Below are 14,467 nucleotides of genomic sequence, written 5' to 3'. Positions count from 1 at the left end.
GGAGTCCAGTGCAGACTGGACACCAGCAGTTCCCTAGGAATCCTCCAGGACTCCAGTACCAGATGAGGACTGCAGAGACATCCAGTCTTGTGGACACTACCAAATTCTTGATATTTCCAACAGGAGACAGCCATTGTTGGACTGCTGGGACCACAGCCTATAAGTCCATAAGCCCTTTTTAATATGTACACACACACACAAGCACAAGCGCGCGCACATACACACACAATTAGTCCTGATCCTTTAAAGAATCCTAACTAATATACGGGTAGATATCAACACAGAATTTATGATGTAACTTTAGTACTAGGGGAGTCAATGTCCTCTCCTGGCTTCTAAGAGCACCAGGCACATAAGTGATGCACAAATATAAATGTAGGTAAAACATTCATATAAATGAAATTTTAAAAATAAAAAGAAATTAATTAAAAAGTCAATGTATGACTAAAAATGGCGCTACAAAATGCCTTTAATATTACTAGGTAGAAGTGGGCAAATCTGTGAGTTTAAGGCCAGTCTGGCCTATATATTAAGTTCCAATCCAGACAGGGTTACAAAACAAAAACCTCTTCAGGATTTATTTTGACAAAAAAAATGATGAAATGATTTTAAATTTTTTCTGCACAAAAGCAAGCAAATTATAAGCAAGACAATTTTTAAAAATATTTATTTATTATATATACAGTGGTTCTGCCTGCATGTATGCCTGCTGGCCAGAAAAGGGAATCAGAACACATTACAGATGGCTGTGAGCCACCGGGTGGTTGTTGGAAATTGAACTCAGAATCTTTGGACGGGCAGGCAGTACTCTTAAGCACTGAGTCATCTTTCCAGCACTAACAATTTTTTAAAAAGCGTTTAAAAATAAGCCAGATGTGTGGCAAATGCCTGTAATTCCAGCACTTGGGAAGCAAATGAAGGTGATTGTCTGTGACTTTGAAGCCAGCCTGGTCTATAGAAGAGTTCCAGGACAGGCCGGGCAGTGGTGGCACATGCCTTTAATCCCAGCACTCGGGAGGCAGAGGCAGGCGGATCCTCTTGTGAGTTCCATGCCAGCAGGCTACAGGGTGAGACCCCCTGAACCCCTGCCTCAAAACATGAACAAAAATATCAGAGAAAATAAAAGAAAAAATAAATCCAGGAGCTGAAGCAATAACTCAGCAGTTAAGAACACTTGCTGTTTTTATATAGGATCCTCTCAGCACCCACATGGTAACTAATAATCATCTGTCCATTTCTATAGAATCTGATGCCTTCCTTCCATGGGCACTGCACACATATGGGACACAGACACACATGTAGGCAAAAAACCCACACACATAAAATAAACACAATTAAATCTAAAAAAGAAAACTGGCAAAAAGTTAAAATAAAAGTACAAGTCCATGGGACTCAAGACTTACAGATTTCAAGACTTATATTACCAATAATGAACACAGAATAGGCGACTGGAAGAGAACAGAGAGTTCAGTAATAGTAATAGATTTCAACTGATTTTCAATGGATAGAGGCAATCCAGCAGACTAACCTGAGTTTCATTCTGGAAGCCACATAGAGGTAGAAGGAGAGAACTGCATGCAGCAGTACACAAACATAAATGATAAATGGAAAGAAAGGAAAAGGTAGAGAGGGAAACAGGCCAGTGTGACGCCCAGTAGGACCCACACTGTGAAAGAAGGGAACAGCTCCAGAGACCAGCTTTCTCAATTCTGGACTGCACTGGCAACAGAGCAGCACCTGCGGCACTCACTGGGTGGCTACTTCTATTTGTTCACAGTTGATTTATCAATTGGAAATTCCCTTCAATGTGTGTCCACTGGCTGAGACTAGCTGCAATCTCTGAAATGCAGCTAGACAGTAGGACATGTCAGGCTCTTCTATGACCGGCTTTGTCAAGACCCTGAGGGTGCTGAAAGAACAGCGCGGCCTCTCCTCCATCAACTTTCTCAGTTGCATTCAGCAGAAGATGGCTCTGAATGTACTCAACACAAAAATGATAAACGTTCTTAAAGCACTATTTTTTTTGCAAATTTTATTTTGTAAATCACTTGTATTGTTCTCTATTGAAAATTTTGTAGACAACAATGTCATGTGTTCCAATGTTAAAAACTGCTGGGCTCTGGCTGGCTTCTTCCCAGATCCTCAAGATTTGCTGAAGCTGTTTCTCTGGACAAGAACCATATCACTTTCACAGAATGTGAGGAAGTCAATCTGACTGCAACACAGATTTAAATTTACAGATTGCCCTCAAAGAAGCACAAGCTATTCAAATGGACCACAATACCATTGATCATTCTGGGTTAAGCAAGACAGTGTGACAGCAAAGTCAGTAGTAACCAAGCAGAAGGCAGAAGAACACTCTGGTTCCCACCAGGGTCACACTTACCATAATCACAGGTGGGCTGGGCGCTGGAGTCAGAGTATGTGGACTGCAAAGTGGTTTCGGATCCTTGTACAAAACCTAAATAAATGTATGCACAAGGTGGTTAATTTCCCCAAACCAGCCACAGCAAAGCAACTAAGACAACATTTCATTTCAACAGAGACTAGCAGGTAGGTTGCCCTTCAGCTGAGAAGCTTCTAAAACCTGTAGATTCCAGATAGGGTCTCTCTGTGTAGATTTGGAGCCTGTCCTGAAACTCACTCTGCAGACCAGGCTAGCCTCAAACTCACAGAGATCCACCTGCCTCTGCCTCCTGTGCTGGGATTAAAGGCGTGCGCCACCACTGTCCAGCAAGATTCCATACTTTAAGTAAACCTCTGAACACAACCAATGGAAAGACAGTCATGTCTAACTTGCTACAAGTACTACAGAAAAAGTATAAACATTTAAGTTTCTAGCCTATTGTGGTGAATGAGTACCCAAATTATCATTCAGTTACTTTCATTTCAAACAAAAGCGGGGTTAGTTTTAAAATTATGTTAATGTCAAAAAATCCTGTCTCCTTGCCTGGCTATTTTGTTTTTTGAGATAGGTTTCACTCTGTAGCCCAGACTTGTCTCATATTTCCTGTTTCAGTCTCCTAGATACTAGGTATTACAAGCATAAGCCTCAGGCTGGCCTTGAACTCAGAGATCTGCCTACCTCTGCCTCCTGAGTGCTGGGATTAAAGGCATGCACCACCACCACCTGGCATCCCCTAGTTTTTTAAAGACGTATCTCTGTATGTACTTTGAGCTGATCTTGAACTCATCACTTTGGAGACTGAGGATAGAGTGATGAGTTCTTTTTAGTGACAGAAATCTTTTATAGTTCAAGGCCACTGGTCTACATAAAAGTTGCAAGTCAGTCAGGGCTACACAGTGAGACCCTGTTTCAAAAATAAAACTAACCAAACAAAACCCTTCAGGTTATGTGTACAAGGTGCATGTGACACATAAATAATTTACTGTTTAGTCTTGGGCCCTACCCTACCAAAGGCATCATTAGGGATATTCCAAAATCAAAAAAAAAAAAAAAAAAGATCTGAAAGTACTTTAAGTCATAAACATTTGGATAAGGGACACTCAGACACTCACCCACTCTGCAGCAGTCACTATGAAGCTACACACGTATACCTGTAACCCTATACTCTGGGAATGCAGAGGCAGGAGGATTGCGAGTTCTAGGCATGCCTAATTTAAATGGGGGGGGTCTTGTTTAATATCCTGTATATCTTTTCACACTTAGTGTTAAAATAATGATTAAGAACCACTAAGCCCATAACTCAAAATTAATGATAGTGTTTTTAACAAAAACAACATTTCCAACAAAAACATATGTTAAATACGATACATCTGGGTACAAATTCCTATATAGTTGTTCAGTAGAAGGTTTGCAGCCTAAGAACCAGCACTCATGAGGCTGAGGCAGACTGCCATGAGTTCAAGGCACTGGAATACAGAGTGAGATACTGCTCCTCCCTCCCCCCCCAAAAAAACCATAGCAACAACAGCCAGCAATGAACAGTGAACAAGTGCTTCCTTGGTGGATGCTTTAGCTACATCTCATGTCATCCTCATCAAAGCCAGTATGCTGATCCCATTCCCTGTCCAAAGTTCTTAAAAGGTATGTCCTTTTCAAGTCCAAAAAGTTCTGCAAATCAAGGACTCTCGGAACTGGGGATGTGGTGTGAGAAGTCCTTCTGTATATGTGTTGCTTTTATTGGTTAACGAACAGAGAAGCTGCTTTGGCCTGTGACAGGGCAGAGTAGAGCTAGGCAGGAAACAACAGGGATGAGGTCAGATAAATCACTTGACTACACTTCATGAACATGCAAGTACCCTCTTCAAATGTGAGCAAATGCACACTGGGACCTGGAAGAATGGATACTGTTATGAATGTGGTGCAAAATAAATAAGGCTTATGCTTTGTGGTCCTCGGGATGATCCCTCTGGTATGTCAACAATGTATCACTAAACTATATCCTAGTCCCCAGTGCATTTAATTACAGGGTACTACCCTGACGCCAGAAGAAGACACCATGTTTTTTCAAGCTGGAATTCCAAATACATCCAGGTGCAAGGGCTCCAAATAAGAAAACTGTGGACTCAGCTTCAGCTTTACTGTCCATGGAAGGAAAAGTCTGGCTTTGAGGAAGGAGAAAACACAAATACATAGATTGACTCTTTGCTATTCTCCCTAAAGAGGTTGTGTTTAATTAGTTTTCCCCCCAGGGGTCCAGAGCCTTCCCAAGATGCTTAAATTTCAAGTACTGATGATTTAATAACTGTCTATATGAAACACTGAGGTGAGGGAGAAATGGGAGAAATGATTTAGTGGTTATGAGTACTGCCTGTTCTTTCAGAGAACAGGGGTTTAATCAAAAAACCCACGGGGTGGCTTACAATTATTTGTAACTATAGTTTTAGGGATTTGACACACTCTTAAGAGCAGGCATTCATGCCGAGCGGTGGTAGTGCACGCCATTAATCCCAGCACTCAGGAGGCAGAGGCAGGCTAGTCTGTGAGTTTGAGACCAGCCTGGGCTACAAGTGCTAGTTCCAGTACAGGCTCCAAAACCTACAGAGAAACCCTGTCTCAAAAAACCAAAAAAAGGGGGGGGGGGGCAGGCATTCATATAGTGATGCACAGACATAGAGGGGCTGGACAGATGGCTTAGGATTTAAGAGAAACTGCTGTTCAATCATGAGGACAAGGGTCATATCACAAAATCCACATCAGGCAGCTCACACACATCTGTTAACTCCAGTTCCAAGGGATCTAATGTTCTCTTCTGGTCTCCAGGGGCACTTTCATACATATATCTGATATACTCACACAAACAAATAAACATAAATGCACAGAGATACATATAAATAAAATAAAATTTTAAATAAACAAAACAACAAAGTCACTGAAAGCAAGGCTGGAGAAATAGCTCAGTAAAGTGTTTGCTGCCCAAGCATCGAGACCTGAGTATCAGCCCCATACCCACAGGGGTATATACCCATGGGATGGTGGGACAGTTCCCTAGGGAGGACGACCAGGTGAATCCTTGGGCTTGCTTACCAGTCTGCTCAGTGCAATCAGGAAGTTCTAGGCTAATGAGACCCCACCAAACAAACAAACAAAACAACAACAAAAAACCACAGTAGCCAGCACTAGAAAAATGACACCAAAGTTGACCTCTGGTTCACACACCTGTACACATGTGTGCATACACCCACTAAACACAAAAATATTCACGGGGGAGTTCACCTATAGAAAATAATCAGGACAATGTATTCTACCCACTTTTTTATGACTATAACAGCACTGCCACCAAAATGCCCCCAGACTTTATGTATATTACATAAATATGGTAATTTTTGCAGTCTCACTACATTGCTTGAGCTATAATAGCTGGAACTACAGGTATAGATTATCACAGCCAGCTATGTAATGTGCTCTCGTTTTAGATGTTCCCCCCATCCCTCGCCCGGGGTAAGGATCTAATTCAGGGACCTGGACTCCACTACTGAGCCATATCTCCAGCCCTGATTTGGTTTGCTAAGTAGGGTGTAGGTACATAACCTCAAACTTAATCTATTTCCATCTCCCAAATGCTGGGATTATAGGAATGTACGATGGTATGGTGGGTAGATTACTAGGCAAGCACTCCATCACTGCACTGTATCTCCAGTCCTCTTTTTAATTTACTTTGTGTTTTGAGATATATTTGCTTAGTTGCCCAAACAGGCTTCAAATTCACTCTGTAACCCTTGCAGATGTTTGAATTACAAGCCTGTGCTACCAGGCTTGGCACATACAAGTTTAAGTACAGTTGTCAGTTATCTGTTGGGGACTTATTCCAGAACAGGCCCTCTCACTCAAAGAAAGGAAATTCACAAATGCTGAAGTCTCTTTTATAAAATGCCCACTGTAGGGACTAGAGAGATGGTTCAGTCGTTAAGAGCATTGGCTGTTCTGGAGGACCTGGGTTCAGTTCCCAGAACCCACATGGCAGCTCACAACTGTCTGAAACTCCAGTTCCAGAGAATCTGACACTGTTAAACCAATGCATATAAAATAAAGTTAAATGCATTTTTTTAAAAAATAAAATGCCCACTGTATTTTTAAGTTATCTTTAATTACTTATAAGACATAACATGATGTAAATTACACAAAAAGTCATACTGTTTATTATTTAATGCATAATGGCAAGCAGTCTGTACATTGTTAGTAGAGATATTAGTAGAGATACACATTTCCCAAAATATTTTCAGTCCTCGATGGGCTGAACCCACAAACTGAGCTCACAGATACAGAAGCCTGAGTATACTGCAACTATAATGAAACACTACACAGTGACAGACACACATTCTAAGTTCAGTAAGAAAACTGAAGAGCAAATGATTTATTTTTTAAGAGTTATTTATTATGTATACAGTGTTCTGCCTGCATGCCAAAAGAGGGCACCAGATCTCATAGATGGTTGTGAGCTACCATGTGGTTATTGGGAATCGAACTCAGGACCTCTAGAAGAGCAGTAGCCAATGCTCTTAACCTCTGAGCCTTCTTTCCAGCCCCCAAAGGGTTTATGTTTACTCATGAGAGACTTAGTTCCTACCTGAACTAAACACACACACACACACACACACACACACACACACACACACACAAAAAAAAAAAACCCAAAAAACTAAAGATAGGGACTGACAGGTGGGGCAAACCCGTATCTCTGATACCAGACAGACAAACAGACATGTTGTGATCCAGCTCCCCTCACTCCCCCTGGTAGATAGGGGAACTTCCTTGTGGTCTGTAATTGACAAGAATGTTTGTGTTTTTTTCTGGCAGGAGGGTCTCCACAGAAGGAGTAGAGGTATAGAAGGTTGCTGGGCAAAATAAAGGTGGTTGTTCTTCCACCTGGAAAGAAGCCTCTGTGTCTCAATCCCGGCACCCCTCCCCCCAGTCTCGGCTATCCAGGCTGTGCTGGCTAAAGTGGAGGTTCCACCGAGATCTGGAAACTGGGGATACGTGAACAGGGTCACTCCAGCCGCCGGCTAAATCCGATGAGCGTATTGGGGAAGGTAAAGTGTTTTTATTTTTCATCCACAGAGATAACTCTGAGGGACATCCTCCAAAAGATAAGCAAGTATAAAGAGGCAGGAGGGTGAATCGAAAGGCTTCAAAAAGTAACTGAAACTCTTAAAGCAACAAGGCACAGAAGTAACAAGGAAGACAGCCAAAGATTTTGTACAGGAGGGGGTTTAAATGTTCCAGACTGGGAACAAGCCAAGTCAGATTAAAATGTGTATGTGTTTTTTCATCCCCAGAGATGCTCTGAGGGGCGCCCTCTGGCAGACTGGCCAGTAGGGAAGCAATAAAGAGGAGGCAGGAGGGTGAATTGAGGGCCTCAAAAGATAGAAATGTGTAGAGATATACGTTGTGTTGATTGTGTTGTCTTTTGTGTTTTGGACTGGAGAAAGACATTTGATTCTGGGAACTGCTAAGAAAGGTATTTTTACTTTAAAATGTGGGCCTAAAGATTTGATGCTTTGGAAAAGAATTTCTGCTTTTGTCTCCACAGAGGATGAGAACCTGTGGATTCACTGCAAATTTACACAGTCTGAATCACCACGACCCCCTGAAATGTTGATGTAAAATACTCCCAAGAATGCAGCACCCCCGCTCAGCAGGAAGTAGCCACACAGGTTGACGATGCCCAAACTCCTTAAAAGGTTATTAAAGTGGGACCCCTTCAATGGCTCCAGAGCAGGAGCAGTGAGCCTGCTTTCCTGAGTTCTGTTCCACTCCATACAGCAGTTTGGACCCAGAGAGAGTGTGTCTGGGGCCAGAAGGCAGCTGGAGCAGAGCTTTGCCACCACAGCTCCTGCTGCCGGACTTGCTCTCTCACAGACTAAAGACGGCTGAGACTGTCAATCAGCTTGCTGAAAAGAGTCAGCAATGCTTTGGACATATTCAATTGGGCATACTGATCTTGAACCAACAAGTAGCTCTGGTTCAGGAGCAAGTGGACTATCTTTGGACTTTTCAACAATTAATCATGTTATGTGTTACTCATGGCACTGTATTGCATGCTTCTGCTACTGTTATGGAACTCAACTGTCATATGAGAGGGGTTTAGAATACTGTTTTTGTTAATTTTACCACCCAATTAGTGCATGCTAGATGGTTGCAGTGCTGGTCTGGCTCCTTGGCACTATCAGTCCTGGGGATACTTGGTTTATGGCTATGTGTCTGGGTAGCCATGGATGGGCAATACTTTGGGGGCAGGATGCCACCTAAGACAGGGAATATTAGAGGGCCCCATGACAGGCAAGGTATTATAAAATAAAATATTATAAAATAAAATGGGGGGAGTTGTTGTGATCCAGCTTCCCTCACTCCCCCTGGCCGATAGGGGAACTTCCTTGTGGTCTGTAATTGATAAGGATGTTTGTGTTCTTTCTGGCCGGTGGGTCTCCACAGGAGTACAGGTATAAAAGGTTGCTGGGCAAAATAAAGGTTGCTGTTCTTCCACCTGAAAAGAAGCCTCCATGTCTCAATCCCAGCACCCCCCCTCCCCCAGTCTTGGCTATCCAGGCTGCACTGGCTGCTGCAAGACAGACAGACAGACAGACACACACACACAATGAGTACTTGTCAGGTATGCAGAAAGCCCTGAAGTTGCATCCCCAGTGCTGCAAATACAGAGAGATGGAGAAGGATGCTGATAAACCACCTCTGAGATAAACTGCAATGATTCTGCCTTCCTGAGATGATGTAGTCTCCCCCACCCCCACTCCAGAGAAACAGAGGTAGCTGGTGTGATCACTAAGTCATGTAGAAATGACTTTTGTGACTTCTGGTAGGTTCTTTCTTGGGTTATTTCTAGTCTGCGGAAAAACAGATGCCGTATTGCTAAGGGTTCATGTCATGGCCCTACAGAGCAACCAAACCATGTGGCAAACAACCATAGCTAGAATTAATTTTCCAGATACAGAAGCTTGAGTCATGCTGGAGGTGGGGTTGACAACTGTCACCCTAAATGTAATCTGGCCCAGAACCACCAGCTACAGTACTTGTGGCATCATGAACACAGTGATGCTGTGGGATAAGTGTTCTATAAAAAGACCAGTCTATGTCAGACATTTGAAGGCCTGATTCTAGATTGTTTTCCTGCAGTTTTTCTCCTGTTCCCATCCTTCCCATTTCATACTAGAGATGGGTTCCAAAGCTGAATGCACTGCTCTTGCCGAGAGCTGAGCGTAGTTCCCAGCACCAGCATATTGGCTCCCTACCACCTGTAACTCCACCTCCAGAGGACCTGACATCCACACACATGTGCACATACCCAAATATAGGTATACACATAATAAAAGTGACATATGCTTCAAAGCTTCCAGGACTTAGCCTCTAAGTCCATTAAAGTTACTTAATTCAATACAAAAGAAGATGAGGCAGGAGGACTGTTATGAGTTCAAGGCCAGCCTGGGCTCATTTTAAGATGAGACGCCAGTCCAAGCTATAATGTAAGACTCTTAACAAAAGTGTCTTAAAATGTCTTTGAATTTATTAACCTTTTTTGGGTTTTTGTTTTTTGAGACAGCTAATGTCACCCAGGCCAGTCTTGAACTTACATTCCTAACTCTCATGTGCTGGGATTCTAAGTCACAAAGACCAGCTTCTTGGTTAGCATCTTTAAAGGGAAAGAACCATAGTATAAAGTTACAGCTGGCTTTTTAGCTTAGCCAGAGGAAAGGGAAACTAACCATGATCTCATTAGCTTGGCTACTTCAGTGCCCACAAAACCCAGGACTACAGCCTACAAGATCTGAAGCTGAAATTCAAACTTCACCATTAGTGAACTAATTCGCTTTCTTCATCTGTAAAAACAAATGCTCTATTATCAAGCTATCCCCTAAAATACAATCATTCATCTTCTTGTTCTTCAATAGCCCTGCTTCTAAATGCAGAACTATTTTCAAGTCTTGGACAGACCTGGTAAAGAGAATTACACCTTAATTCTAGAGACATTAAGCATTAGTTCTACTTAATGATTTTCCTCTCCAATATCGCTGCAAAACCACCCAACGCTCCTACATAACCTCAGCTGTTCAGTATAAAAAAAAAAGTGGTGGAAGCCACACTAGGCACTTGAGGACCCAGAGCAGCAAGCAGCCTTACCCTTTATCCACTAGATGTCAGTAGCACTGCATACCAGCCCCCTCCACACGCTAAGATGAGGCAACAAAACAGGACTGTAGACATTGTCAAATGTCCCCCCCGGGAGGTGGGAGGCAGGCAGATTCACCCTGATTGAGAACCAACCCAAGGTTCTTGGCGAGCTCTTAACCAAGGACTTGCATAAGGGGCCTATACAGAAGCCCGTTGCTTAGGTTCATTCAAAGTCTTGAATATTCCTAGCAGAATGTGGGTTACCTAGCAACCACTTAAATTCAAGCCTGGAATACCTCCAGCGAAGTGTGAGACGCTGTCTACGGCTTTAAGGCGCTGACTGATAAGTTTCATTGGCCACTGCCAAGGTATACCCAGGCAGCCTTGGCAACTTACCCAGAAATGATTGACAGTCATTTAAGCATATTCCACACCTCCTCATCCTGCACATCACCCACCTTCCTCTTTGCTCAGATACCACTGATCTCCCTAGCAAGATGTAAGGAGGTAGGCGGTTCCAGTCCAGGACGTTATTGGGCCAGCTATTCTTACTCTGCTTACATCTCTTCTTAAACCTCACCTCTTCCCGGAGGCCTCGAAACTCTGAACCCCTTCAGGATACCCAGGGCCCTGGAACACAGCGTGCACTCATTTATGAGCCTACTAATGTCTGCCCCCGCCGATAAACTGCTTAAGAAATTTTCGGTCAGTATTCCCAGTGCCTACTCATCACTTTTTCGGTGAGTTGAAGGGATTAATGTGGAAAATAGTCATTCTTCGCTAAGGTTCACGCTCGGCCCCTAAAGCTCCCTGCATAGCTCAGATCCTTCATTTATTTACTGATCATCCCCCTGGGGCTTGGCGCTTCTCCCAGCTTTGGACCAGATGAAGAGGGGAGTGGCGTTGGGTAAGGATCCGCGACGTTTAGCACCGAAACAGTGCGCGGGAGGCAATGGCGATAGCAGCCGAGACAACGGACTGATCTCAAAAGCTCAGGCCTGAGAATCTTAAGTCTTAGGACCTGGAGGTCCGTGGGGCACTAGCCAGGGACGTAGGCGGTGGGAGCTGGGACCTAACGCCGGGGCTCGGGGCCTACGGTCACAGAAGACAAGCATGGCTTCGAGCAGCTGGGAGACTGGGATGTCCTGCTGAGGCCACTGCCAGCTGGGGCTTGAGGGATGCGACCCCGAAGCGAAGGGCCTGAGGCGCCATTTTGTGACCGGAGAGGGCAGTGACCGCGACACCACGGGAGGCGTGGGCGAGCCTGGCGTGACTCGGCCTGTCCTTGTCCCTCCCCGGTCCGGAGCGCGCCCTTCACTCTGCTGGGCCTACCTGTGTAGCTCATGGCGACAGCGAACACCCGAGCCGTGGACCGACACCGCTACTCTGCGCATCTGACGCCACAACAATCTCTGGGGGCCCCTTCCACACACGCCCGGCCCGCCCCCTGATCTCACTGGCTCGTGTCAGCCTCGGACTTCACGTCCACTGGGCTGCTGAGCTGTCTATTTTTACACCTCTTCGCAACAGTGGTTGGAGACACTGCCAACCCCTGATGGCCCCGCCCCGCCCCCGCCTCCTGTTGATCAAAGCCTGAGCTGATAGGCCAAGGGGAGCCGAAGGACAGGTAGAGTTCGGAGGGGAGGGGCTACGTGCAACCCAGCTGCCCGAGCCCACGCGTGGAGGGCGACGGGTGTGTGTTCACTGGACTCCAGCTACTGAAATGCTAGCGGAATCCGTTTATGTATTTATTTGGCCTTTAGTTCAAAAACGAGAATGGTAAAGCCACGCTGAAATGAGAAAATTAAGATCTAACTGCCAAACAAGGTCCTGACAAAAATTACATAATGTTTAAATAAATGAACCTGGTCACGTGTGGTAGATGGCTTGTAATTCCAAAACACAGGGGCCTGAGGCAGAGAATGGTCTCGAGTTTGAGGTCAAATTATGAGTTCTAAGGCACTCCAGGTCACATTAAAACCCTGTTTCACAGAGGTGAAAAAGAGTTGGGGCCAGTTTCACGAAATAAATATTTTCTCATTAAGCATTACATTAACAATTATTTGTAAGGGTTGAGGATGTAGCTCAGCGGTAGAGCACTTTATCCTAGCATGTATGGAAGGCCTGTGTGAGATTCCCCAACACCGCAGAATAGAAGATGCATTTTAAAAGACAAAACCTGGTCATTGTGGCTTACACCTGTAATCTTAGCACTTGGGAGACTGGGCCTGGAGGAACACTGTGAGTATAAGACCTTGTTTCAAAAATTAGTATTTGGGCTTGGTAACATTTTTTTTTTTTAACTTCGGCACTCAAGAGGAAAGCAGATCTCTGTGAGTGCAAGCATAGCTTAGTTTGCATAGCAAATTTATGGCTAGCTAGGATCACCTTTGTCTCAAAAAATTGTTCAGATAAAAGTCAACGTATGGTATTTGTTATGCATGCAATATATTTAAATGCATCACATATTATTACAAATACTTCACATGAGAACCTGGGCTCAGTGCTCAGTTCCATAAAACAAAAAACACAGCTCAGGAACCACCAGCCTTGTTCTAAGTGCCATGCCTGGCTGTGTTAAAAGTCACCATGAGACAGATCTCATAATTCCTGTGGGGGTGTGGAGGGAGCACTGTAAATAAAATTTAACATCTGGGAAACTGCATCAAATTGTGCTTCTATGATTCATGCACCCTTTTGGATTTGGGGAAATTTTGAAGTAGGGTGCTGTATTTTTTTAGGTTTATGTATGTTTCACTTGAATGCCATGCAACTACATGCATGCCTAATGCTTGAGCTGGTCAGAAGAGGGTGTTGGATATCCTGGATCAGAGTTACTGGCGTGAGCTGCTATGTGGGTAATGGGAACCAAACCCAGGTCCTCTTTGCCACTGAGCCATCTCTCAGTCCTTGTTACCAGTTTCTTTAGGGGTAGTACTAATAGCATTCTTTTAAAAGTCCAGATCCTTCAAAGAAACATGCTAAAATACAGTTGATAGGACAGCAAAAAATGTGTTTATCCAAAATTTAGATGGGGAATGGGGGTAGAGTAGTATAGTTGCTGTGATTAATAAGAGCTTATTTTTACCATTGATCCAGGATATGTCTGGATAACACTACCTCTCCAAACTTACTTTTGCAGACCTTGTTGCCCCATGGAAGAAAGCCACTTGCAGTACACTCTACATGTAAAGTCAGAACATGCAGCGGTCTGCTTTATGCGCTATTACTGCTTTGGGATACCACTCACTGGCATCCAAATAAAGTAAGGCCCCATGATATCTCCTCTAAATCCTGTGGTTGACTTTGTGGCATTTGCCATAGTCATCATGGTCACCCAGGGTTTTAATTTCTGATGTCCTTGTGGATTGAGCTCAAGCCATTCAAAGGTTAAAGGCTGCTTCGTGAGTTTTAGGAAAAGGTCCCCGTTGTAAGAATGGTAGGTGACCCTTGCAGAAAGCTATCAGTGTACTGCAATGGATAAAGAAAACCTTTCCGCTGCATGGTGGTATTGCACACCTTTAATCCTATCACTTGGGAGGCAGAGGCAGGTGGATCTCTTATGAGTTCGAGGCTAGACTGTTCTACAAGAGCTAGTTCCAGGACAGTTAGGGCTGTTACACAGAGAAATCCTATCTTGGAAAAGAAAAGAAAGAAGAGAAAACCTTTCCATTATAACTATGCACAAAGACAGCCATCAGTGTCATAGTGGGTAGGAAGGCCTTCCCATGTTACTGTCAGTGGATCTTTCAAAATCCACTCTATTGCTTTTATATTTAAAAAATTGATTTTAGCCAGGTGATAGTGGCATATGCCTTTAATCCCAGCACTCAGGAGGCAGAAGCAGGCAGATCACTGAGTTCAAGGCCAGCCTAGTAGAGT

The 14,467-nt window shown here is 43.9% G+C and overlaps 1 protein-coding gene across 3 annotated transcripts in view; it reads right to left on the bottom strand.

The window, feature by feature from the left end:
- Akap8l (A-kinase anchoring protein 8 like) overlaps window positions 1-12,069 on the bottom strand; it is a 36,041-nt gene extending 23,972 nt beyond the window's left edge. For all 3 annotated transcript variants that reach the window (XM_038318428.2, XM_038318429.2, XM_038318431.1), the window contains exons 1-2: window positions 11,918-12,069; window positions 2,387-2,461 (exon numbers count right to left, since the gene is read on the bottom strand). In XM_038318428.2, the coding sequence (XP_038174356.1) occupies window positions 2,387-2,461; window positions 11,918-11,930 (88 nt within the window). In that variant the 5' untranslated portion in view covers window positions 11,931-12,069. The remainder of the gene's footprint in view (window positions 1-2,386; window positions 2,462-11,917) is intronic.
- Between the last annotated feature and the right edge of the window lie 2,398 nt (window positions 12,070-14,467).

The sequence above is a fragment of the Arvicola amphibius genome, chromosome 2, assembly GCF_903992535.2.
Source record: "Arvicola amphibius chromosome 2, mArvAmp1.2, whole genome shotgun sequence".
In the NCBI taxonomy this organism is placed as follows: Eukaryota; Metazoa; Chordata; class Mammalia; order Rodentia; family Cricetidae; genus Arvicola; species Arvicola amphibius.
This window is presented reverse-complemented; position numbering and strand designations above follow the sequence as displayed.